Source organism: Ictalurus furcatus, chromosome 17 (genome assembly GCF_023375685.1).
Source record: "Ictalurus furcatus strain D&B chromosome 17, Billie_1.0, whole genome shotgun sequence".
NCBI lineage: Eukaryota > Metazoa > Chordata > Actinopteri > Siluriformes > Ictaluridae > Ictalurus > Ictalurus furcatus.
Window position 1 is genome coordinate 13,273,992 of NC_071271.1, and position 26,502 is coordinate 13,300,493.

Genomic DNA, 26,502 nt, shown 5'->3' on the forward strand with positions numbered 1-26,502 from the left:
TGTTTTAAATGCATCAGAAAAGATTAAGCACATAAATATTGTGAGGTAGGTTGTTAGATTATAAGGCTGGTAGTAAGAAGAATTTCCACTGATGTTTTGGTGTACTTTAATGCAGCAGGTTTATAAGAGAAATAGATACAAGGGTACTTGTATTAAACTATTAAATATTGTTACTTGTTTTAACCTCAGTACAAACTGGCATACTGGTGGTATGAACTTGAGGGAAAGCAGTGTCTCAAGGCACCGAAAATGCTGCAGTCCTGTACTCTTCCCCTGCTTAAATGGAATTTATGTTGGTTTAGTACCAATCACCAAAATCTAATTTGCAACATGTCACTGGCTGAAATCTAATTTCAGGATGACTGCGTTTCAGGAGTCTGTGAAAAACAGCCCCATCACCTGCTCAGGGCGGGGCAGAACAGACTTCCTTCTCATCAACCCATCAAGATCATTTTCTCTGAAGAACAGAAATAGTGGCCTGCTGCCTGTCTGCTGCTTCAGCGAGACATGACAGCAGAGAAAGACTGATAGGAGGTAAGGGCAAGATGGAGGCAATGATGGAGAATTAGTTAGAGAGGAACATAAAGAGAAAAAGAAATAAGTCTTGTCCCATGACAGCAAGGCAGTGGAATCTTCTCCAGAAGAAAAGACGTGCGTTAGATCTTAAGTGCGGAACCATCTGCCTCCGTTTTTCAAAGTGACTGTCACTGAACCTGCTGCCTCAAACGGAGTGTGTTACTACTATAAAGAGAGCTTTTGGGTATGATATACACCACTCCAGATATGATGTAATCCACCTAACACTACACACACACAGACACACACACATTTCAAGTCATCTGATAATCCTAAAACCTACCAAGTAACTGTATGCAACTCATTCCTATTGGAGATAATAGTAATGATAAGTGGAGGAATATCACTATTTACTCATCTTAATCCTCTGTGGTAGTTCAGAAGCATATGATTAGATTTCTTTTCTGGATGGTTTTCAACTACAGCCGTGGCGTCTGGCTAAGACACAGACGCAGGCTGATAAAAATGATAGTCGTATCTCATCAGAGGCTCCAGCAGTATGTCCCCGGTCCCTGAGTGCCTTGTTTAGCGCTTCCTTCTGCAATCCATTTTCCGAGCAATGCTCTGGGCTTTCTACTGAAGCAAAGGGTTAACTATGTGTTCATCTGCCTTGCTAGATGGCCAAAAGTTGAGTGTAATGTGATCAGTAATGAATTTTGTGTTACATTAGGCTGTATAAATGGATGGACAAGCGCAGACTACAAGTGTCCGGGAGTCGGCCTTAATCTAATGATGCAAAAATAGAGACAGAACCAATTACGAAGAGGGCCAACTCGGTGCTGCTGCAGGGACTGCAAATGAATAGGTACAAATCAAATTAGTGCCTAATAGACGCGCTACGAGAGAGGGCCAGTCGATGCTAAGTGCATTAGGGCCTTGTGACCTTGCTGCTCCAAGCAGCGGCGTGCAGGATTCAGCCTCCATCTTCCTTCAGAAATCAAAGGGACTCTTGTTCGGTGAGGGGGAGGACCACAGAACTGCAGCGTCTTAAATGAGTTAAACATTTGGATTGCCCAGAATGGCAATTTCTCCTTCTTTTTGCTCCCTTTCTCAATGAAGACAACCTAATTCATTATTTCAAAATGTGCAATTTCCCAGTTGATCTTCATAAGAAATCACTTTAATATGCCAGGACCATGTCTTTTAGAGGAATTTCACATTTTTCTAAACTTGAAAAAACAGTAAAAGAGTCATACTAACTGTGAATTGTCTCGGTACACGAAACAAAATAGGCTAACTAGCTAAAAACCATTAGAGCTAACTGAAGTGATGACTAATCGTGTGAGTAGGCTAATAGAGATGACACCTGATGAGGAGTTTTTAAACAGATTGCAATGGATTGAAAACTGGAACTAAGCCTTCAGTCCTGTCACAATGAGTTAGATGAGCATGCCTCATTTCTTTGAAATGCTACAAAAGCACTGAAGCGTTCACTTTTAATATGGGCCTAAAATACATAAACATGAATCTTTGAAAGACAATATACAAAGATGTACAAATGATGTTATGGTTATGAAGCTGTCAGTATGTATGCAAAGAGAAGAACAGTCATGACTTTGTAATTCACCTGTTCCAGAGCCTACAATGTCTCTGCTGGGTGACTCAGACATGGCTTCAGCAAGCCTCTCCCTCAAGCCCTCGTCTGTGGCTTCCACAGAGGACATGTGACGCAATCCAAAACTCTCGGGCCAGCTGCCACACACCTCCAGCAGGGTCACACTGTGGTCAAATGTGCCTGAGAGAGAGAGAGAGAGAGAGAGAGAGAGAGAGAGAGATTGAACATATGAGCTTCAGTGATGTACTGTGAATATATTAATAAACTGTGTTTTAAACCCTTGTAGTCAGCATCCAAAATCTCTGTGACATTTTACAATGGGCAGCAGAGAGAAAATAACTGGCCCCTATCAGGACTGTAGAGTGCACACATGTTAGGGGAAAATAATTTGTAAAATTAAATTTAGAATAAAAATACATAAGTACACACATGTACTTAACTTCATCTCCAAATATTACCTTTACATTACATTTATTCACTTAGCAGACGCTTCTATCCAAAGCGACTTAGAAATGAGAAAAATATGTTTTTAAGTCCTCAACTTCAAGGTATTTAAAATATGTAATAAACCCTTCTCACTTGTACATCATATCCTACTGGCCGTGTCTCCATAAGTATAGCAGTAAAACATGCAATTATTATTTTATTGTAGAGTCAAGAAGAGGGGTTTTGAGAAGAGTGAACATGTCAGTCCACTACAGTGAGTCATGTAAGGATCAAGAATCTGCTCAGCCTTATGAATTAGATAAAAATTAGAGATAATAGTAGCATTAAATCTTAAAAATATAATTCTGAGTGGATTTATACTGGTTGATTTGACCAAAAATTGATGCTGTGGTTATGGTAGCAGGAGGCAAGAAATTGTATTGCAAAAATTTGCACATAAAAAATAAAGAAATACTCACTGATCCACGCATTAAACATTAAAATGAAAACGTTTATTATATACCTGTCTTCTTCACAGTATGTGATCACTTATGGGAATTTAGACTTAAGTATTATGGAGTTAAAAAATATATAATCTCAAGCATGCTACATGATCAAAAAGTTAACGCACATTGTTGCCTACAGAAAACCACAAAAAGACAATCATTTATTATGATTTTGATGCTAGTTCTTTGGTTGGGTATGTTAAAACTCAACTAGAGTAATGCAAAGGATGAGTTAAGAGAAAGAAATAAGCATTTAAGAGTCTCCTATAATGGTGTATTTAAGAAGTGTGAGACAGTGGCGTTTCTGGGGTGTCTCTGCACACACACTTATGCGCTTTGTGAAGTACAGCTGGGTTATCAGAGACGCTCAAAAGGAGGCCTTTTGATCTTTGGGCCAGTGGCTATCTGCAATGGCCTGTGTTCTCCTGTACAGCCTCAGCCACACTCCAGGCCTCTGACAGGCCATAATGACAAGCGAGAGAGAAGCGCGGCCGACCAGCAGCCCATTTCTGATAGGGGCACGGGGGCCTACCGCTATCTGCTGTAAAACACCACGCCAGCCAGACACACACTGCAGATAACCACTTCATAAAAAGCTGATTGTCCCGTGTCTGACTCCTCAAAAAAGTGTACACTCCAATGGAACCAGCTTCAAAGCCACAGTGCGGGACCATGACCACACAAACAGATCTGTGTGGCATAAGAACGTTGCATCACACATCTGAAGTTAGAATTGAATTTTCTTCGCCGCAGGGTGGGACTTGTAATTTTGGCGTAAAACCTAGCGAAGATTGGAGTATCCACATAGAGTGAAAAGTACATGTGTGTATATCTGAACATTTGTGAGGCTTAGCTGGGATTTAATCGGAGTGTGTATGTTTACAAAAAACAGGCCAGCAGTTGTGCACGCATGAATCAAAGCTAAGCTGGAGAGAGACAGAGGCAGGCACTATTACACAGAATTCCCTGTACTCCTGCTGATCTATCCTTAAAGTATGGATTTCAGACATTTGGATAAAAAAAAAGTAGTAACGTGCAACATAGTAAGTCATACAAAGAAGCAAAAATGGAGGCAAAAATGAAAGCAACAGATTGATTGACAATTTAGGAACTGGGAGAGCTCTGTCTCTCTCAATCTTAGAGCTATAGTGGGGCAGTCGGGCAGCAGAATGACACCGGCAGAAGGGAAGAGGAGGTCAGGAGTTCATGCCGTCCACCGAGGGAGAGCTCTTCATCAGACTGGCTGACAACCTGCCACAGTCTGCATTCCTCATTCTTCACACCCCTCAGCTTGAGACCTTGCCCAATTAAATAATAAACGCCTGCCAGAGGATGAGCGGTACATTGAGAAATCAGTGTCCAGAGCAGCACCACATGGCCCATACCTTCTGCCCAGATGTGCCCGTTAAATTTTTTGTTTGATTTTGCAGCTCTTGGAAATCTCATTTGAACTATTGAGCAATGAGGAGATGATGTTCAGATGAAACAAACAACAAAAAAAGTGTTTTTCATTACGCTAGAATCCGTGTGGATTTGTCCTCTCCCAGCTGCTGGAGAATGTAGGTCTGTTTATCTCACACTGCTGTGATTTGAGGATTTAATGTAGCGTGTGTTCACCTTTACAACCAAGCCTCGTGTCAGATGAGCCAGCTTTCCATACGAACGACAGAGGCAACGGGACGCACGTTACCTGGTCGCTGGGTTACCAGAGCATGAAATAACAACCCAAACTCCTAAATGAGCGGCCGGATCACATGAGGTGAGATTAATTCAATTAAGTTTTATTACAGGGTCATAAATGAATTCAGGTAAATGAGTATTTATGACTGGAAAAGCACATTTCAGGTCTGTTAATGACAGTCACCTGCATTTGAAAAACAACTAGTAGGCTCGTGGAAAATCCAGTGTGTAAATCAGAAACTGACAGCAGGGGTGAAAAAAACAACCAAAAATAAAAAGTAAACACTACTCCAGTCTAGAAAAGCTGCATCACACTATGCATGCTAATGTCAGAATTGAGAACTCCCAGCTTTCAAAAATGAAATTAGCATAAAAAGTGGTAAAATTGTGCAGTCATTACAGCCAGCATTACAGTCAATGATTTAAATGGTGTTCGAGATCAGAGGACATAGACAGGACTTATCAACTTTCAGTGGATCTGCTGGAGTGCACGTCCTCTTTAAAGTGTCCCCACTAGCTAACTTGCCAGATAAGCAAAACACTGGGCACTTTTCCTGGCTTTATTTCTGTAACCTTTGGCTTTCTTGTCTACGGCCTCCCTTTATAGTCTTTCACATACAGGTTAGTCTAAAGTGCTACTCATCTCTCTCTCTCTCTCATACACACACACACACCATCAAGCACTCCTGAGACACCAGACTGGCAGCACCACAGGCACAGGTATCACTGCAGAAGCAATATAGACCCTGAACTTGAAGCCTTTAGCAGCGTTGTGCAAGTGTTAATGTATGTGTAAGCTCTAAGGATTAACAGCATGATACGCAGCTTTTAGGAAATCTTTTTCTCAGAGACACGAGTCTCCATCCTTTCATTACACTACACGTCGGCTTTTAAATCATTTAACTCCTCACTACTCTCTTTTCTCTCACCCTCTTTAGCACCAAGAGTGTTAGTAATCCCATCAATAACCATGCTGTGCTTTTACTCATATGAGCCCACACAGACAATGCATTCTCAGTCCTACACTCTTTTTTCACAATTAGACTTAAACCTTTAATAGCATAGAGTGCAGTGTAGGTCTGAAGCAGTGTGTGTGGCACCTATACACCCTGATCCCATTCAGCCCTAAGTTGGGTGTGAGAACTTGCATCTCTTAAAATGGGTAGATCAAAGCTAAGCTAAGATAAATCCCGCTTCATACCACTTCAGGTGATAAAGCCTTGTCATTTCACATTGAAAAAAGGTGTGCAAATAAGAATAGGAGCCAGTCTTGTCATGTCACACTGTTCTGTTTCAGCTCCTAAACTTCGCGTGGATTAAGCAAGGCATGGGATTTTTGATTTAGAGACTACATGTCTGCATTCCTCAGGCTAGCTGTGAAAGATCTAAAACATATTCAGGCCTCTGAGAAAGAGACAACACAGAAGCATGACTCACTGTGAGAGATGGGGAATCAGTCAACCTACAACTGAGCCAGTACAACATGGGTGTGAGCTATGAGAGACAATGTTATATAATCAGAATCAGTGCTTTAACTTGGAATCAGAAACAGAAGGACTTGGACAGAAGATCATTACATTATACACTAAATATAACTACAAACACCTAAACAGCCCATACTGGAAATAAGTAGTCTATAATGTATATGTATATGCTGTATATATATAATAATAACATTCCTTTCTCAAGTATAGTTGAGCTATATAGGTATGTTAAGCTGGAACTCACACTGAAGTACAACCCCAATTCCGAAAAAGTTGGGACAGTATGCAAAAAACAAAAAAAGACATTTGAAAATTCAATTCACACTGTATTATACTGAGAACACATTATTAACACATTATTTGATGTTTTGCTTTGTGAATTTAGTTCATTTTTGAAAATACACACTCTTTTCAAATCTGATGACTGCAACACACTCTAAAAAAGTTGGGACAGTCAGTGTTTACTACTTTGTAACGTCACCTTTTCTTTTAATAACACTTATTAAGAGTTTGGGGGCTGAACACACCAGTTGGTTAAGTTTAGCAAGTAGAATTTCCCCCATTCATCCATTATGCATTTCTTCAGCTGCACAACTGTACAGGGCCTTCGTTGCCTTATTTTGCGTTTCATAATGCGCCACACATTCTCAGGCGTAGACAGGTCAGGACTGCAGACAGTCCCTGCTAGCACCCGCATTCTCTGCTTACGCAACCATGCGCTTGTAATCCAGGCAGAATGTGGTTTGCTGTTGTCTTGCTCTGGATGGCAGCATATGTTGCTCCAAAATGTGTACATATCTTTCTGCATTAATGATGCCCTCACAGATGTGCAAGTTACCCATGCCACGGGCACTGACACACCCCATACCATGACAGACACTGGCCTTTGGACCTGATACTGATAACAGCTTGGATGGTCCTTTTCCTCTTTGGCCCCGAGAACACGATGGCTGTTTTGTCCAAAAACTATTTGAAATGTTGTCTCATCTGATCACAAAACACGATTCCACTGTGCTACTGTCCATCTCACATGAGACCGAGACCAGAGAAGTTGGCAGTGCTTCTGGACAGTGTTGATGTATGGCTTCTGCTTTGCACAGTAAAGTCTTAACTTGCATCTGTGGATGCAGCGACGAATGGTGTTGACTGACTTACAAGGTTTACCAAATTATTCCCGAACCCATGTCAGGATAACCATTAAAGACTCATGCAGAATTTTAAGACAGTAACGTCTGAGGAATCGGAGATCACGCGCATTCAGAAGTGGTTTTCGGCCTTGCCCTTTATGCATCGAGATTTGACTGGATGCCTTAAATCTTTTAATTATATTGTGCACTGTAGAAGGTCAAATACCCAAAATCCTACCAATCTGTCATTGGGGAATGCTGTTCTCATGAGTCTCGACCCATCCTTGTTCTTGAAGGACTAGGCCTTTTTTTGGAGGCTCCTTATATAGTATGATTAGACGATTGCCTCACCTGTTTCACATCACCTTCTTATTTCAACTTATCACTTAGTCCAAAATTGCCTCTGTCCCAACTTTTTTGGAATGTGTTGCATGCATCAATTTCAAGTTGATTAGGTAAAACATCAAGCACCTTGTCTTTATACATTTTTTGTTTAAATACAAGTCAAAGTACATTTACAAATCACTCCTAGCATTTTCTATACTGTCCCAATTTTTCCGAATTGGGGTTGTACAATGATGCTTAAATAAGCATTCACATTCCTGCTATAAGCAAACTGAACACACTAGCAGCTGACTTTGAATTTGTATTAGAGTGAGGTATTAGAGAAGCTTCCAATGTCCATACGATCATAGCCATAAGCACATAAAAAGAAAAACAAATTGATCATAGAGGAGCACTTTAAAATACACACAGAAGCTGACTGAGTGTACTTTTGAGTAAAAATTGGATTCAGTACCATGGATGATCAAAGCAATGTGGGTAAGTCATGATTACTAGTGGTATCATTTCTGCGGGTATTCCCAGTCCCAATACACGTGCCTCTGAATTAACTCCCAATTAGATCTCAGGATGGTGAGAGAAGACCCTCTCCAAGCACCATGTTGCATCAACCACTGATAAAAGCATGAGGAAAACAAACTGTAGAACAGCTCTACAATGTGGAGAATATTCTGTGGAAAGCAACAGATCATATTATACCACAGCACTGATGAACGCTCAATTCTGAAGTGCCCAGAAAGTGTTGATTAATTTTCTACAGTAATACTAATGCGCTCATTCTAATACTTCATAATTTCTATAATAGCAACTTCATACAGATTTGTGTGGTGGATGCTCCAGATAAACAAATAGAAACCATGTGTAATCATTGATATGTTTATTTAGCATATTTGGAATGAGTCAGTGTGTTGTACCAGTCAGAGGTAGAGCTGTAAAGTTGAAGTTTTCCAACAACGGAAAGTCTTTAGTATGGACGGCTGGACAAGCTGCATTTATTTGTATTGTTAATTTTAAGAGAGAGAGAGAGTGAAAAAAAGAAAGGCTGATGAGAGAACAACGGTTTATAGCTATTATAAAGTAAGTGATGACAGAAACTAACTTGTTCCCTGGAAGTAAATGATGTAGTTTTTGTAAATTATGAAAATATTATAATTATTGAAAACTGCCATGGTATAAGAGGAATAAAACACCTCAGGCCATATCATGTCAACCCATTATTATTTTCCTATAACAGCATGGGCAGTTGTTATTTTATTCCATGTCATTTGTGACAGCATTACTCTTTAAGTAAGCCTTTAGTTGGTTGTTGAGAGTTGAGATTGCTTTAGGGTGGGGCCTGACAGAATTAATAATAAAGACAGTCTTGGCCTCAGAAATGATTAAAGGGGAAAGTTATGCTTGACACAGAGCAGATGCTGTCGGATGTTGTTACTGACAAACCGAGTGGCCGAGTGCTTTGACAGCTCTGGTGAGGAGTGCGTACTCTTAAGGTCTGCTATGAAAAAGGTTCACCAACACGCATACAAATACAGACACAGAGCACCCTAAAATGCCAATCAGTCCAATCTTTCACCATAGATACAAAGTGTGGATATGCCAGATATATATACTGTAAGTACACAGGTTTGCCTTGATCTAGGCCATCTCCATTCATCACAGCTCCTATATTAAGCTTTTCTAAAGCTAACCATGGATCAGTATGTGCAGTATATGCCCCTTTAAATAAGTCCTGCTCTATGTGAAAGGAACAACACTAGGTGCAGCTAATAATGGAGCTGAGTCTAGTGTGTTGCACGTCTAAGCAGCAAGGCACCTAATTGACTTTAAAGAGGATTACATTACATAGTCATTTAATGAGTCAGACCTTGTTCATACTGAGACATTAATGTGTTTCACAGCTACTTGAATGCTTCTACTTCCCTGACAGGCTGGAACATACTCATCACCATTCAGTCCTGCAGGACCAAATACCAAAGCAAATACCAAAGACAGAGTTCAGCTGTACTCTATACAGTAACTAAACCCAGAGATATACTACACAACACTAAACATCAATCTTATAATATTACCATAAACTTATAAACATTTAGATATATTGTGTGTTCCAGATGTGACATTTAACCATAACAAAGAATCCATAAATCCATAAATTAAATGGCAAGCTAAAAAGTGCACGCATCTCCATCCTAACTCAGTGCATCATCACACCAAGTGTCAGAATGAGAGTCTCAGATCTATGAGATGCATCAAATTTGGGGCTAAAGGTCAGGATGATCATTAATCAAGCTGTGGCCTGTTCCAACAACCCATCAGACCCACTCCAACAACCCATCAGACCCATGTTGTCAATCAATGGAAGCTTAGCTGCAATGCTGTCTGGGTCTACCAACATACAGGTGAGTGATGGATAAAGCCTTTATATCCAGAATTCACACCCCTGCATTCACACACAGTATACAGATACAAAAACATCAGGTTCAGTGTAATGTCACCTTCAGTTTAACAAATATAATGTATCGGTAATAATTGAAGCACAACTCGAAAGAACTACATAGCGGAAAGCCGTGACAAATAGACATAATTTGGATAGTGATTTAAAATTGGTAATTGGAATTTGCATTTCAGATGAAAAGCTTAGCCAAGACTTAACAACAACTAGTGCTATTTTTTGGTGTGTGTGGGGGGCTTTCTGACTTAATTTGTATCTTCTACAAGTGAAATAAACTTTATCCTCACCCAAAACATTTTTTTTTTGGAATTGGGAAGGCAAATGCTTCTGCACATGACAACATTCATTTTGACACCTTTGTCACCTTACGTGACCTTTGTCATGTTCAAAATCATTACAAACTAGTGGCTCAGTTCTACAACTAGACACATATGTCCATGACGTTGTCTTTTTCATGTGAGGTGTTGTGCTTGGGATGTTCTGTTGTTCCTCTCTTACTTCATCTGTCAATAAGATTGTTCCAAAGCCCTTCTGGGATCCTCTTCATACTCCTGTTTGTTCTTGTTGTTGATAGGGGATTTGGATCCTGCAAATAGACTTCTGGTTTACTTGGCTGCTATTTTAGAGCTTTCCTGCACAGCCTTAATTATTCTTCTGTAATTAGATGCCATGGTCATCCTTGGTTGAGGTGATCATCAAAAACGGTTTGCTCGTTGAATAGTTTTTCCATACATTAGACTTTGAGTTGTTTGGATGTTCTGCAATGTTTTTAACTGTTTTTTTTAAAACTTCTTCCATCATAGTTGCATGTTTACATCTTTCACCTCAAAACCAGATGCAAAAAAGCAAAGTTCAAGGGGTTAAAAACAACCCCACACACTTGCAGATTATTTATGTGTATACTATGAAGGGAACGTCAAAACTTGCGCAAACAGAAACAATTTGTTCTGACACTCAATGCTCCGCTAAAAATTGGGAGAAGACGTGGTCTATGAAGTCTGTAAAGCATTACTCTGTTACATATAAAATACAAATGGTAATGCTTTTCACTTGAAAAGATGAACACAAAACACAAGATCATAAATTTGGTGTTATTTGATGTAGTAGTAGTAGTACTCTGCTGTCCCTGTCCCGTCCCCTCCCCCGCAAGTATCTCTTGAGCACAGACACACTCTCAGAGAGACCACAGCCCTTAGACAAGCAGGCTCCTCCAAACCACACAGAGACGTCAGCTTTAGCTTGACCCCTCAGCTAAGAGAAAGAACTGGCTGCTAATATGTGACCAAAAATCTCCAGTCACACTTATCTAGGAATAACCTCTGTCCCCTTTCCTCCACTGTCCCTAACTCACTCCCTGTATTTATTTCCTCTCTGTTTACTCCAAAGCATGTCTTCATAGCTCACACTACTATCCGGGAAATGACCCAGCAAAAACATAAACTAGCACTGCGTTCTGTTTACTGTTGCTCTAACACACGCCAAATAAATAGCAGCACAGTATTTAGATCTTCTCATGTAAGCAGAAATAGGAAGGAAGTCCCCAGGATGTTGCAGGGGCTCCAGGCATATGATCTCATTTGATTCCATGGAGGATGGTGAGCAGAGGACAGGGTTGGAGGGTGCTCAGACGCACATGGCGACTGCGATTCCTACGTCTGGCTAGTTAACCAGGTTAGTGCCGTGCAGGCAACAATTTGCTTTGTGTCGTCCAGCGGAAGAGTGGAAAAAATGAAGCTGTTTGGAGTATGGAGGTCTCAGCTGGCGGTGAGAGAGAAGGTGAGGACAGCCCCTCCCTCTGTTCGTCTGCTGGGCTCTGGCCTGTCAGCCAGCATTATTTATCAGGCCAATGATGTGTGGCATGGAGCTTGCACCACAGGAGAAAGTGATCTGACTGATTGGAGCTGGTGTTACACCTGACTGGAGAGTGTCTCTGACCACAGGGATTTCAGATCTAACCCTGATCATATCCACATGTTGCCATGTCCCAGTCTGAATGTACAATGCTGTGCAAAATTCTTGCAAAATAATGTGAAAAGGAAAAAAAAAGAGATTTCCAAGCATTTTCTTTTAATGTAATGGAGCATGTCTTTCATAAAAAACATCTTCAGAGCTGTCTTGGAGTTCACCTACAGCAACGGAGACTGTAGCAAGGTCTCCAGGAAGTCAAAAACAACCTACACGCCAATTTCATTTGAAATCTGCATTTGAAATGCAAAAAATATATACATAACTTGGTTCATTTGTTTGAAAATGGTTGACTAAAAAAATAAAAATAATAATAATTATTATTTTGATAATTGTTTAAATTTTTTTTTTGAAGACATCTTAACTTGGGAATTTCTTTACACAATACTGCATATATAATCGTAAGATATATGAAGTAAATACAAGTTTAAGCAGCATATTTTCAACAAAAAAAAAATCTGACCTGGTTAAGTATTCAAATGTGACATCTGAGGTGTGTGTGTTGTTGATAGTCAAAAGTGGATACAAGTATGTGGGTGAAGGAGGTTTTTCCTTCGCTTCCTCCTGGGACACGTCTGGGATGCAGAGCCTCTTATCAGTGTTTTTCTATGAAACCTACCATAACTCTGGCCTTGCTGTTCCTAACAGAGCCTGCCGCTTTTAAAAAGAGCCAGTGCCGCTCAAGTGGAAAAACAAGATGTAGGCCTAATTAAAGGGCTAATTTGGAGGGGAAAAAAACCAAAAACCTTCTGCATACAATTGCATACAATCACTTCTTGCGCTGTGCCGAAGAGTTCAATTACAGGTTTAGTGGGAGGGAAGTGTGCTGGAGCTGGAGCTGAACGCGAGGCTGTAGTCCGATGTGGCAGCGTGTGGCGGTGTCTCTGCCATGTAATAACAAGTTTTCTGATGAGCAGGCAGCATCAGCCAGAGGACCAGAGCGGCTTGCTAACCTGCCCAGCGGGAAGGCTGCGTCCACAGAGCAGAGGTCATGACTGCCTGAACAGTGAGAGGACAGCAGAGGATTTAATTTAGGCCACCCAAAATCTGTCAAAATCCCAGTTGATAATAAAGACACCTTTAATCTGGATGTGCTAAACCCTCTTAAGCAGGAGTAATCTTACTACACAAGGAAAGGTTTGAATCAAGTTAATGGTTTTAAGGTTTGTGGGGAGTAAAGTGTCAGGTCCAAGTTCTCGTAGGCATTGAGGAAGATCAGATATGATTAATAAAGCCAAATTCTAGCTGGTCTCATTCCACCTCTCAAATAATATTCAGCCATGTTTCTAATACTGATAAACACTCTATAAAGGTTTCAGTGGTTCCAGTGAATGATTGATTTAATTTAATCAGGACTCATGCATTAGTCTACTTTTGCTACTGGGATGTACTTTGATTAAATAAACCTGCACTACAGTGATTAACTGTAATTAGCAATGAGTGTATGAATTACTGGTGTGTGTATGTGTGTGTCAATGTCAATGTGTGTTAATGAATAAGTCAGTGACACTGGAGCTGCATGTGGCCAAAATGAGAACCTCTCAGCCACCATATGAGGTACCACAGTTCCTCACTCCAGTTACCTGCAGTAAAAGTGTCAAAGGGGTATTTTTATATGGCCACACACACGCTCTCAGACACGCGCACATGCACACACACTTTCTAAATGTAATGCCAATATATGGTGGAGTGGGTTATAACCTATTAACAGAGTCCTCTGATATGTAAATAAATGTAATACACACAGTAAAAGTAAATCCAGGCAGGATTTATGTTCCATAGTGTGATCAGCGCTGAGCAGGGAGACTGACGCAGGGTTTCAGACTGAAGAACAGTGCACATAGCATAGCCCATTATGTAATTAAGAAAAAGACATGGCTCAATTTGGAATGCTAAACTAATATTCAGGCAACAATAGAGATGTTGGACAAGGTCCCTTCGGTGGAACAAAGGGTCAAAGACTACAGACAGAATCAATGCTAAACAACTTAAAACCAAAACTGAATGGAGTCACTTTTAAAGCCACCTTGTTTACACAGAGACAGTTCAACTGCAAAGCTACTGGATGTTTAGCAGCCATAAGCAAGCGGAATGAAAGAGGAAGAGAAAAGCGCTTCACAGTGAGTTCCACACTGAGCGGTAATGTGTGCAGTGACATCTGGGACTGTAATCAGGCGTCTTCTTTCAAATGCTGCCAAACCAAACAAGGCAATAACAAATCCACTTTACAGATCATCGATCTGCCCTGGCTCTGGCCAAGCTAAACATGAGAGGACAGGAGTCTGGCTTTTAAACCTGGCCCCTGAGGTCACTCTCTTTCTCTGTGACTCTCAACGTCCACATAACCTCCTTGGCTCACTGTAGTACCATCCCACCTACTGCAACATACACACATACACAGCGCCACAAACATATAGATGATAGATGAACATATGTAATCACATAACCACTTAAAAAAAAATAATGACACAATATTTCACCAAATAAATTTCCTCTTTTGTATTAAATGAAGCCGTTTATGCGAACCCATCTGTTAGACCTTATCTACTGGCATTAGCAGGTAAAATAAAATTGGATAATATGTGAGCATAAAGCAGAAGTAGAATAATAAAATTACAAAGATGGTAACGCCCTGCATCCCAGCCTGCATTAATTTACTGCCAGTTATAGAATAATTTTGCCTTTCATTTAGCTTCAGATACAAGAAGAGATAAAGTAAACCAAATAAACAAATATTGTTTTTGGAGGTATCGGATAATTTCAAAGGCATAAAGAATACTCTAGGTTAATACTCTAGGTTCAACCATTTCCAGATGGCAAACAACACTAAGTGCAATGCAGGGCGGACGCGTCATTGATTTTCTTTGGGCGACAGTTTGTTGCGGTAATGAGGCTCTTGCACACTAGCAGGCCACGCAGAATGTTTGTACATGTGCACTCACGAGATGGGGCGGAAGAAAAAAAGAGGACTAGCTAATTTGATTTGAGAACAGCCAGACCAGCAGCGCTGTGATGCTTTCGGCTCAGCACCAGGCGGCTCAATGGCTTTCTGCTACAAAGAAAATGATAGTAGTATATATAAAGTAAAAATGTCTCTTACTAAAAATATATGCAGTCCAGAAAAACTCAGCAGACCCAGGCCGCACACACCTATCATGTGAGACTGCAGATGAATTATTGTCCTTAGAGAACAAAAGAAAGCTGTTCAGCAATCTTTTCTTTTGCTACCTTTCACAAAAGAAATACAAAAAAAGCATTTGGACAGAACTGGCTGGGACACACAATGATATCCAGTCTCTCTATGGTGAGTTTAAGACAGCACTGAAATTTATTTGATGGAAGTGGAGCTGTTGATGTGTCCTGCTGTGTGAGCTCAGCAGGCTTGACCTGGGGCCAGGGTGGAGAGAAATCTTAAATCAGCAGGGTGATGGCACACCTCACAGGCACTGACTACGGTCAACTGGGCTGCCAGGAGATCCTTTCTGCACGATGCTGGAACCACAGCAATGACTCATTCACTAAGGATCCAAGATGCGCTCAGAGCCAACACACTTACACAACACATGGGAGAATCAGTGTCGGAATTAGATTTGATCCACCACAAGGCAGCACGAGCTAGAGCAAGAATTCTCCTGATTAAAGCGGTGGTTGGATATCATCTGGATAGGCTGGAATAATATTTATAATAATAATAATAATGTTCAACAATATACAACTATTAATGAATTGGATATAAATCTATGAAAATGATTTACTACAATTAGTAAACAATATACAAAACAAATACTGAAAGCTAAATAAGCTTGTTTTAAACAAGTACAATTTAATAACCCCTATAGGGCTTTTATTCCAACACGTCTTGCTTGAACGTCCCCACATTTGTAGTGTTACAACCAGGAACTGAAATTAATTTAATTAACTTAACATGTATGTCTTGGTTACGTCTCTGACTAATGGCCTCCTTACCCGGTCACTGACCGATGGCTTTCTCTAGGCAGACTCACGGCTGTGCCGTATTCTTACCGTTGCTTAATAATGGATTTAATGGTGCTCTGTGGGATGTTTAACATTTGAGATATTTTTCATGACCAAACCCTGACTGATACTTTTTCACAACTTTGTCCCGGATGTGTTTTGATTCATCCATTCATCCTTATTATGTGACTTCTGATGGCAACTGGTTGCACCAGGACTAAATTCAAAACAACAAGAGTGAATACTTATGCAATCAAACCTTTGACATGTTTTAGTTTGTAAATAATTTTGTATATTGTAATACATTCTGGACACTAGAGCTTAAGGGCTCTCAGAACAATATCTTCCACTAGTTAAGTGGCACTGATCTCAGGGAAAATAAGGCTGTTTCTGATGAATAAACTTTAGCTTTGCCGTTCTATTTACTCAACAGAAAGCTAAGACACAGCAAAGCTATTAGCATAGCTACTCTGTATGTATTTTTCTGTGTGTGTGGTTGGCATGTGTGAGACCTGGAAGTCACTGAGCCTTCTCTTAGGCTTGACTCATAAAAAAATAACGTAAAAAAAGAAAGAAAAAAACAAAACAAAAACAAAACGAGCCCCTTTCAACCCACAGCCACATCATATGAGAGCATGCGTGTGTGTGTGTGTGTGTGTGTGTGTGTGTGTGTGTGTGTGTGTGTGTGTGTGTGTGTGTGCGCGCATGTGTGAGAGAGAGATTCAGCCAATTTCTATCATTATATCCTGACCATCACCACAGTCCTTTACCACTACAAGCAGCCAAGTAGAGAAGAGAGAAAAGGAGAGCAGAGGAAATGAAGAGAACCCTCGAGCCAGGATCTTTAGTAAATGGGAGTGCACTTTCTCAAACCAGAATTCATCTCAAGCAACAAAGTTTTTATTATAATGACAACTAACCATGTATCTGATGGTTTAGTCTTGGGGGAGATTATGAGTTATAAATTGATCAGGAGTTATAACATGAAGGTGAGTTAAGCTTCATGAGTAACCAGATCAGAACACACAGAAAATTCCTTTTTGGCCATTTGCTCTTTAGAAATTGAACTAGTTTGGGTAAAGGAAAAATGAGAGATTAGCTAACTGAAGCCAGAGAAGCCAAATCAGGGCAAAAAAAAAAATCTGGTGGTCTGCTCTGTCCTGCCCGTCAAAGGCCTGAGATTGTGTGGTCTACTTCCCATTGCAGAACACACATCAAAGACCCTGAGCTGGTGCCGCAGCAATGATGGAAAAACAACAACAGCGTACACGGACAGAGAAAATCACTGTCAGATTTGGACCAGGCCTCCTTCAGCCCTCTGCCTTGTCATTTTCAGTATTAGCTGTGGTCTGGGTGCTGAAATCTCTCATTTTGTGGGCAGAGATGCATGGGTACCCTTGCATGGGACTTGTATATATATTTGTGTGTGTGTGTATGTGTGTGTGTGTGTGTGTGGAAACCAGCTGGTAGTGTGGAGAGTTCTGAACTGAGATCTATCCAACCGAAGCAGTGCTGAAACTGTGTGGCCTGTAACCTGCACACATCACACACACATCTCACACACAGCTGTGTGCACAGCCACTGCAATTACCACACCATTTAACTCAACAAACTCCCCTCTTTTTCACTGTCTTCCTCTGAGGCATACTTGTCTATCTCACCACAAATAACAGCAAGGCGTTGAGATGAAAGTGCCACTTATATAGTAACTTGTAAACATTATGGATTATGTTACTGTATAGATTGTAAGTGAAAGAGTTAGCGCAAAAAAGTGAGAGAAAAAATAAGTTAATACATGTCTGCTAACATCTGCATCGGCGAAAGCAGGATAGATCTCACGCACCATTTCTTTTCTTCTGCATCTGGGAAAGAAACATGATGAGGCCCTTAAGCAAACCAACTCCATCCTGCCCTCCCTTCACACTCCCATGCAGGACCTGTTAAGTGTTATGGGAGCGCTTGTTCAGAAGCTCTGCGTCATTAGGAGTAATCGTGCAGACCTTACTCGACTGGGACGTCCCTGAAGGCTGGTGTGAATTCCACAAAACACACTCTCACTTATTACAGCTGAGAACAACCAGTGATCAAAGTAATAATGCTAGCACAGCTTTAAGCATTAAAGTAAGGACACAAAAACAACCTCAATGGTCTCACTAAAGTCACCTCTGATCTCTACATTTAGAAATAAGAGTAAAACAAAAGTGAAAACGATAACGGTAAAATGCAATGCTATTTAAAAGAATTTCTTTAAAAAATATATATAAATTTGATAGAAAAAAAAAAAGAACTTTGAATCTAGTAGAAGATATCACAAAAAGTCAGTCAAGAATACCAAATGCTACTTATTTTAAACTTAAGAATATAAAATAAAGCTCAGGGAGGATGATATTTCAGGTGGCTGCTGTCAGAATACACTCCAAACTGCTTCCTCTCCTCTCCACTAATAGCTGGTGTGTGGTGGGCGTTCTGGCGCACTATGGCTGCCGTCACATCATCCAGGTGGATGCTACACACTGGTGGGGGTTGAGGAGATTCAACCCCCCTCCCAATGTAAAGTGCTTGGAGTGTCTAAAAAAGTGCTATATAAATCTAAGGAATTATTATTATTATTAAAACAAATATCCTGTGTAAGAGGTATAACACAATGTTCTTTTTAGATTACTGACTATACTCCTTCTTCTATATCATACTACCAGCTATCCTTCTGTGTGTAGCTTGCATCAACTTGTTGCATCCAGATTATGTGTGTGCCAAGTTGGCTGTTCAGCTCTGTATCCATATATCAAGTCTCCTGCCGTGCTGTGCTTCCTTCCCTGCTGTGCAAATTTGTCCAATTAGCCATGGCCTTACGGGGTGGAATTCAGTGTGAAATGGGGCTGCCACTATCCAAACATTGAACAACAATAAAGAGAATTTCACGGACATGCCGATCTTCTGCCCATCACCAGCAGGACGAGAGAAGTGAGGGGGCGATGCTAAGCGCGCTCATTCCTCCATCGCTTCACCATCAAAGTGTTCAGTCCATAGCCAGTGCCATGTCATGCCTCAAAAACACCTTATCCACCCGTTACACACTCACAATTTAAAATATTACATTTACATAAACTGAAATAGTATTAGGTCCGTATTTCGCCTTTCCCTTTCAGGATGCTATATACATATTTTCTTATACAGCCAGCTTCAGAATTATTGGCACCCCTGGTAAAGCGGTTATGAAAAAGATTATGAAAAATGTCTTTATGGATATTTAGCTTAATGTCACACTGAAATTATGACAAAATCCAACCTTTAATCCAACTTATCATGTATGTCTTTAAACAAAATTATCTGTCATAATTACTGGCATTCCTAGAAATTACTATGAACAAAATGTATCTGAAGCGTGTTTTACATTTTACTTTATTATGCTCACACAAGTGTTTAAGAATTCTTAAAAGGGCCATCCATGACTTCCTGTTGCTCTGGAGCATAAATATAAAGTGACATAGAGGCCGACAATTGTGACACGTGAAATTGTTAAAACATAACAATTTGTGATAAAGGCTTTTCTTAACTCTATTTCAATTAAAAGATCGATTTCTCTCATATTTTCATTCATTCATTAATCTTAAGAGTCCATCTGTCCATCACAGGGCTTCATATTTTCAAAGGGTGATTAAGCTAATGAAGCACAAAGACATTTTTACCCGTCCTTACCAATCGTGCCAGTAATTCTGGAGCTTGTTGTTTGTTTTTTACTTTTTATTGTCCCCCTTAGGGGAAACTAGTTTTGCAGCAAAAGGTAACAGACAAACAGACAATACATAACACACAAACAATATATAATATACATTGCACAAATCATAGTTCATATCAGAAATCTATTTATGAAGCGTTCATTAAACCAACAGCCACCGAAACAGAAAAAAAAAAAAACTTAAACGGTTTTGTCCTTCCACCCGGGACTCTAAAACAACGCCCAGAAGGCAACAATTGAAATTCTCTATATAAAGGATGATCTAAATTTCTTAAAATTGACTGTGCCTTATTCAAAACCTGTCTATGATAAGTATCAATAGGCTGGTTTTGACTTACCTCTATAACTTTTCCTGCCACCTCAACAAGATTATTCAACTTGTTCCTATTAGTCAAAGTAAGACTGCCAAACCAAGCTATGGCACAAAAGGAAACACTCAATAAAAGACTTATAAAAGAAAGTCATCATCTTGGAGCATACATTAAATGTTTTCATCTTCCTTAAAAAAACAATCTTTGTTGAAACTTGTTGCAAACAACCGATACATTTGCTTCAAAACTTCATTTGTTGTCAATCACTATCCCAAGATATTTATAGTTGTCAGTCATCTCAATATTCACACCATTTATCTTTGTCAACCCTGACTTAATGTGGACCTCCCAACATCAAAGTCTTTAGTTTTTTTCCCCACATTTAAATGAAGGTGGAATTTACTACACCACATCACAAAGTCATCCACTACAGGACCATGCCCTTGACCCTGTTCCTGTAGAAGACTCATAATCAAAGATTCATCTGCATATTTGATAACATGCCTGTCCTCGTATGAACTACGACAATCATTTGTGTACGTAATATATAACAAGGATGACAAACAACTTCCTTGAGGAGTCCCAGTATAAAAAAATAACTGTTTGGAATGTACATCATTAATTTTAACACACTGGGATCTTGTTAAAAAAATCTCAAATCCATCCAGCAACATATAAATCAATGTGAAAATTAGATATTACATTTCTCTATTAACAAATGAGGCTGACTGTCAGTTGTAAGTTTGCGATTAACTGCCTTCAACCTCTTGCACCATCCCACCCCCTTGCACATTCCTCATGACATCCCTGTTCTAACTCTGCCAGATTGCTTGGCAAATCTTTGCCCATTCTTCTTCACATATCTGTTCTAACTCTGCTCGAACTCTGCCAGACGTCATACACAGCCTTTTTCACATCAGGCTTTGACACTGAGCGGCTCACATGGTGAAAGGTTTTTTTGTAGTGGAGTTTTTGTAGTGTCGAGTTTTCATTATGCTTTTGTTATAAACAAGATAACCAAACATTTCATTTCTAACTTCATAAAAATATTCAAAGAGTGAAACTTTTTTTTAATCATCAAAAAGCACGAGGGACATTTGACACTTGAGTGTGTGAAGCTTGATACAGAAGAGAATTCATTGGGGCAGGCTATGAGTAAAGAGAAGTAGAAGTATCTCCAATATCAGCTCAGTCCGTTATTGGATATATACAAAAAAGCTACCTAGTGACAGTTTAGCTTACTAAACTTGGCAGTTTCCTACAGGTTAGCCAATATCCCCTACAAGGGGTCAACCTTGAGTACCACACTTTGAAAATCTAGCCACAAAAGATAAAAGCATATATACATACTGCAGAGCTGAGACCTGTAATCATCTACCAACCTAGTAGATGCATTAATAATGAATGCATCAATGAAATATTAATCTTGGTATGCAGATTGACATGCAGAGCTTCAATTACTATGAAGGGTGGATTTTACGAATCACTGTCTGCAATATGTTTGTTTGCTTGGTACAACAACTTTTGGGTTAGTTATAAATGAAGTAACAAATGAATCACCAGGTGAGACAGTGCAAACTGAATATAGACACATACACGGGAAAAGGAAAGAGAAGGCGACAGAAATAGCAATGAGGCACTCGTCTATTATAATCTGCACTTTTGAGTACCATCTGTTACTCTGATGGCAGAACACATGGTGCAAAGTAGACATCACAGCCACCGATGATATCGCAGTTTAGAGGTCTAAAACACTCATTTGGAGTCTGGGAAATATTCCAAACATGTTTGTGAAAAAGTGGGTGAACGGGTGGCCTGATAACGATAACCATAGGATTTAGCAGAACACACAGAAATTCTCTTTGGCATGACATTAAATTAGTTTAGCAGGGAAACGTGAGAGAGAGAGGGAGAGAGGGGAAGAGAGAGAGAGAGAGAGAGAGAGAGAGAGAGAGAGAGAGAGAGAGAGAGAGAATGTTAGCAGCCAGGCTATTTTTTCCAAATGTGTTATCTGGTGAGGTAAATCCAGCTAAACCTCATGCTAATGTCTTCGGGAGGGGAGGAGGATTAATAAAGAACTGCTCCAAAGGCTTTAGAACGGTTAAGATTCTTAACCCAGTTAACCCCCTTACAGCACAATCAAATCAGGATATGAGAAACAAGCGCCTCTCCTCCACACGAGAGCAACCATGACATTTATTATATTTATCTAAGCAGTGAGCTTTTAGTTCAGTGCCACTGAAGAAAAAAAAAAAACAACCAAGATGTACAAGACAGTCAGACATTACAGGCAACAGAGATTAAAAGCCATGGAGGACGTTTATCAGGTACTGGGATAATTTTATTTGCAAGTTCTAACTTGTGCTTAGTGCATAGAGTCATCATGCCTAAAGATGCTCAGATAGTCCTCTCTGATGTATACTGCTGTAATCTTTCTGTTTTGGCTCTATTGCTGTCTATTGCCCCCCCCTTCCATTTCTCTTGTCTGTTACAGAGTCAATTTCAGTAATCTAGTGCTAAAAGTGCAGTGCGAGGGCAGAGGCCTCTCCTAGAGCTTTAGCATGGTGGCTTTTTGATGTGGCCTGTGTGCTTTTGTTCCTGGAGAGCCGTACATAATGAAACATCAAAGGCCCGGCATGATCCTTATGAAGGCCAGGCTGAGCGGACACTTAAATCATGCACGCTGCTAAAGTCCACAGTCAGCATCAGCCCCTGTCTAGCCTCCTCTAATGAAGATCAGCCTACCTCTGCCTGTAACCCCCCTCACAACTGCCACAACATCGCTCCCTCAACCCTAAAACTAACTTACCCTCTGCTCCAGAACAGCCACTCCAACTCAAATGTACTTAATTAAACGAATCAACCTTGATGAGGCCAAAAGTGGGTCAGTGTGAAATGATGGGCCTGATTCATTTTGGTTTACATCAAGCATTTGAATATCAAAAGACAAAATTCACATTAAGGCAATCCAAAGTGGCTGAAATACTGGTGTCGCACTGAAGAGACCTCATCAGCATGATAAAGTGTCCCATAAAGCTGTTTGACTGGATTATCAAAAACAGTCTTCCGCAGACAGTTATTTTTGTTGTGGCTAAACTGTGCTGTATGGACAAAGAAAAATTTACATGCAGTCTGTTTGAGATAAAGCACTGATCTGTCAGCTTCGAAAAATCTAAGAAGAAAACGATTTGGCCAGTTAAATAAGTGCAGCTGAATTTTGTTCCAATAAGCTGTTACAACAAACTAATTCTCAAGACTGATTCTACAGATGGGATATTTTTCTTTACTTCATTAAAGTAGACACTTTATCTTAGCATACTCGGTGAAAAAGAGCTGTACACAGAGTTAAGAAAATGACCATTCGATACAATGTGACATTACAATGGAACACAATATTAAGAAACTGCTATAAAAATATGAGTTTGTCCAAGATCAAAAGAAGGAAAAGAAAACTCATGGTAATTTTCTAATCACTGAACTGCTGTGACAGGGAAAATGATGCATACATCATCGAACTTGGAGCTGCAAAGTACAATTTGATTCCTGCCTCATGCAGTGACAGTATTAGTATTTGGAAGGAACCTGCCAATGCGCCAAGAACACTGGGAGAAAACACGCACCATTCTTCATGTGTGATTCCCTGTCCAAATCTGGCCACAGCTCTGGAGCCCTGTCCACCACCTTGACATGTGCATGCATCAGGATGACTCTCTGGTCTAATGTTTCCTTAATGTAATGGAGTTTGATCTGGGGTGTCGGATGTCCAATATTGTGCTGTGTTATTAGCGTAAAGAGCGCTGAGGGGCTCTCGGGTTGAAGCAGGCAGGCCTCTCTCCCCTCCGCTCCAGCACTAGACACCGTTGTTAAAGGTTGTCTGTACAGACCAATAACCAGAGACGAATCTCTACTGACAGAGCCTCGTGCAAACTGATACACTCCCACCGAGCGGAGCTGACAGTGTCTCCGGACACTGGATACTGATGAAGAGCTTCAGTGCCAAGTCCCGGTGGACTGCCATACCCACTACTTTAGCACACACAGACACACATAAAGGATCTGAATGATACATATGAAACACACTCAACCTAAATCATTATCATGCACAAGGGTTGAAAGACAAACCGAAGTATTGTATGGCCAAGCAGCCTTCCAACTGTGTAACATTTTCTTTCGTCATGGTTCCGTGGTATAATGGCTAATCCAGTCCGGCTCAAAACTTGGTGGAACTTGTGTACTGTTTGCTAAAGATATATTATCATTTTGAATTTTTTTTTTTTAAGGATTGCTTAGTGTTGCACTATAGAAGTGGATGATGAATTACAATCAGCTCATGGGAGATTGATATTTTGCTTTTGAGTTGTGATTCAAAAGACGTTCGGTTCAAATCCCAGAACTGCTACAGAACCACTGTTGGGTGCTTTAGCAAGGGTTTTAACCCTTAATAGCTCCACTACACTCACAAACCTACCAAATTAATAAACATAATGTAAAATGTATAACTCTTAAATGATTGCAAAGCAGTGATTCACATCATATTAAACGAGAGTCACCTCCAAAAAAGGCACCATTTTCTCTCACATGCACAGTACTAACGCTAAGTTCTCCAGCCCATGACGCTTCCTAAGCCCCTGCTCGAACCAATCTCTCAGCGAAGGAATGATGACTCTGCTAGACATTCCTCTGGCCAGCAGAAAAAAAACTTTAGACACAGAGGCTTACATCTCCCTCAGACATTTCCTCCATGCATCAAGCAGAGAAAAATCACGTAACATTAACTCTAAATGTAATATATAAAATCACTGATTATGGTGCACAACATTTCATTCACCACAGGAATAAATAATGCCTTTTGTTCCACCATTTCCTTAATACAATATTAATTCCCATTCTGATATAGGAACTGTGGTAAACTGCTTAAATTTCTATTTAAATAGATGAACGTTTTTTTTTTTCTTACTTCAGGTCATGGTGAAGGTCAGGTTATAAGCTATGTCACGTCGACCCTAAAGTTCAAACTCTCAGACAAAACATCCTCGATGGCTCTAGTGGCTTGAGTTCCCACCAGTCAACAGATTCCCACAAGAGACAGACAACACCCATGCCTGCTGTAATTGATGAATCTGTGAGCAATGGGTCAGACAGAGATAGACTGGCTCATACTGCAGTGGCAGTGGTATCAGTGCACTTTGCCCCACCTCCTGCCCTCTCTGTATGTGTGATAAGCGGAGGCTATACTATAGGCCTGGAGCGTCTGTGGGATAATGGATGAGTGGTTGGATAGTTGCTGACAGCCCTGGAAACATTTGGCCTGGATTTTTCAGGGGCACAGCTATGTCACTGCCTCTTGAATCTGGAAATCGGCATGTGCCAGGGCTACCTGAACCAGCCGCCACCTGCTCTAACACTTTACACTGATTGGGGCGACAACTGCAACAGCTGGACAGGGATTAGGTGGGTAGCGCCAGGCACTGCTGCCCAGCCCACAGAGTCACAGTGAGCCATAGCCGGGCTGAGCACCTGTCACCAGCCCCGATGTAACCCAAAGGAACAGCTCTGATCCCATATACAAAAATCCCAGATTTTGTTCTCTCTCTCTCTCTCTCTCTCTCTCTTTTTTAAAGCGCGATAGACTCCTGTACAATGTGTGATTTAGTGTTCCCACTGAGCTGTCTGAGATCAGTGGGGTATTAATGCTACTTATCAACACATGTGGTGAAAATGGGCCAACGATTTTATGGTCTGATCCACCGGGTGAAGCTCAAAATCCTCTAAAGTATAGTGAGGTCCGTATGTAATTGGACAACGACAATTTTCTGTGTACAGTGTTTTGACAGTCTGGTCAAGCCTTACGACTCAATCAGGACACACTGTGTGTCATGCACACACATCACAGTGGGGGGTGTATATATATATATATATATATATATATATATATATATAAATATATATATATATATATAAAGACAGAAAGATCTATGAACTTGTAGGGTTTGACAGTCACCATATAATCAGATTGATGATACCGGCAAGCACAGCAACAGTAGGGAGAAATTATTAAATAAATATCTAGAAGACCAAAATATCAACAAAAAAACGTGCAGTGAGGTCAAACTGAGCGTGAAAGCATTACCATACAGGATATTTTCAGAGAAGAATGAGTAAGAAAAGGAAAAAGAAGTGTGGCAGAAGCCAAAATAACACAAACAATTGATAGGGAAAAATATTAAGGAAGTTACAGTTATTTTTCGAAATGCTGCTTAAAAAACCCCCATAAAAATACGTAAACAAGGAACATAATAATCACCGTTATAACAGTGAGTATAAGAAAGGCGTAACACTTTCCTTGCACTGCTAAGTGTCCTGCTGTTGC

General features: G+C 40.3%; 1 protein-coding gene across 4 annotated transcripts in view; it reads right to left on the minus strand.

Moving 5' to 3' along the window:
* bcas3 (BCAS3 microtubule associated cell migration factor) overlaps positions 1-26,502 on the minus strand; it is a 221,795-nt gene that overhangs the window by 12,845 nt on the left and 182,448 nt on the right. For all 4 annotated transcript variants that reach the window (XM_053646445.1, XM_053646444.1, XM_053646443.1 and 1 more), the window contains one exon: positions 2,144-2,311. In XM_053646445.1, the coding sequence (XP_053502420.1) occupies positions 2,144-2,311 (168 nt within the window). The remainder of the gene's footprint in view (positions 1-2,143; positions 2,312-26,502) is intronic.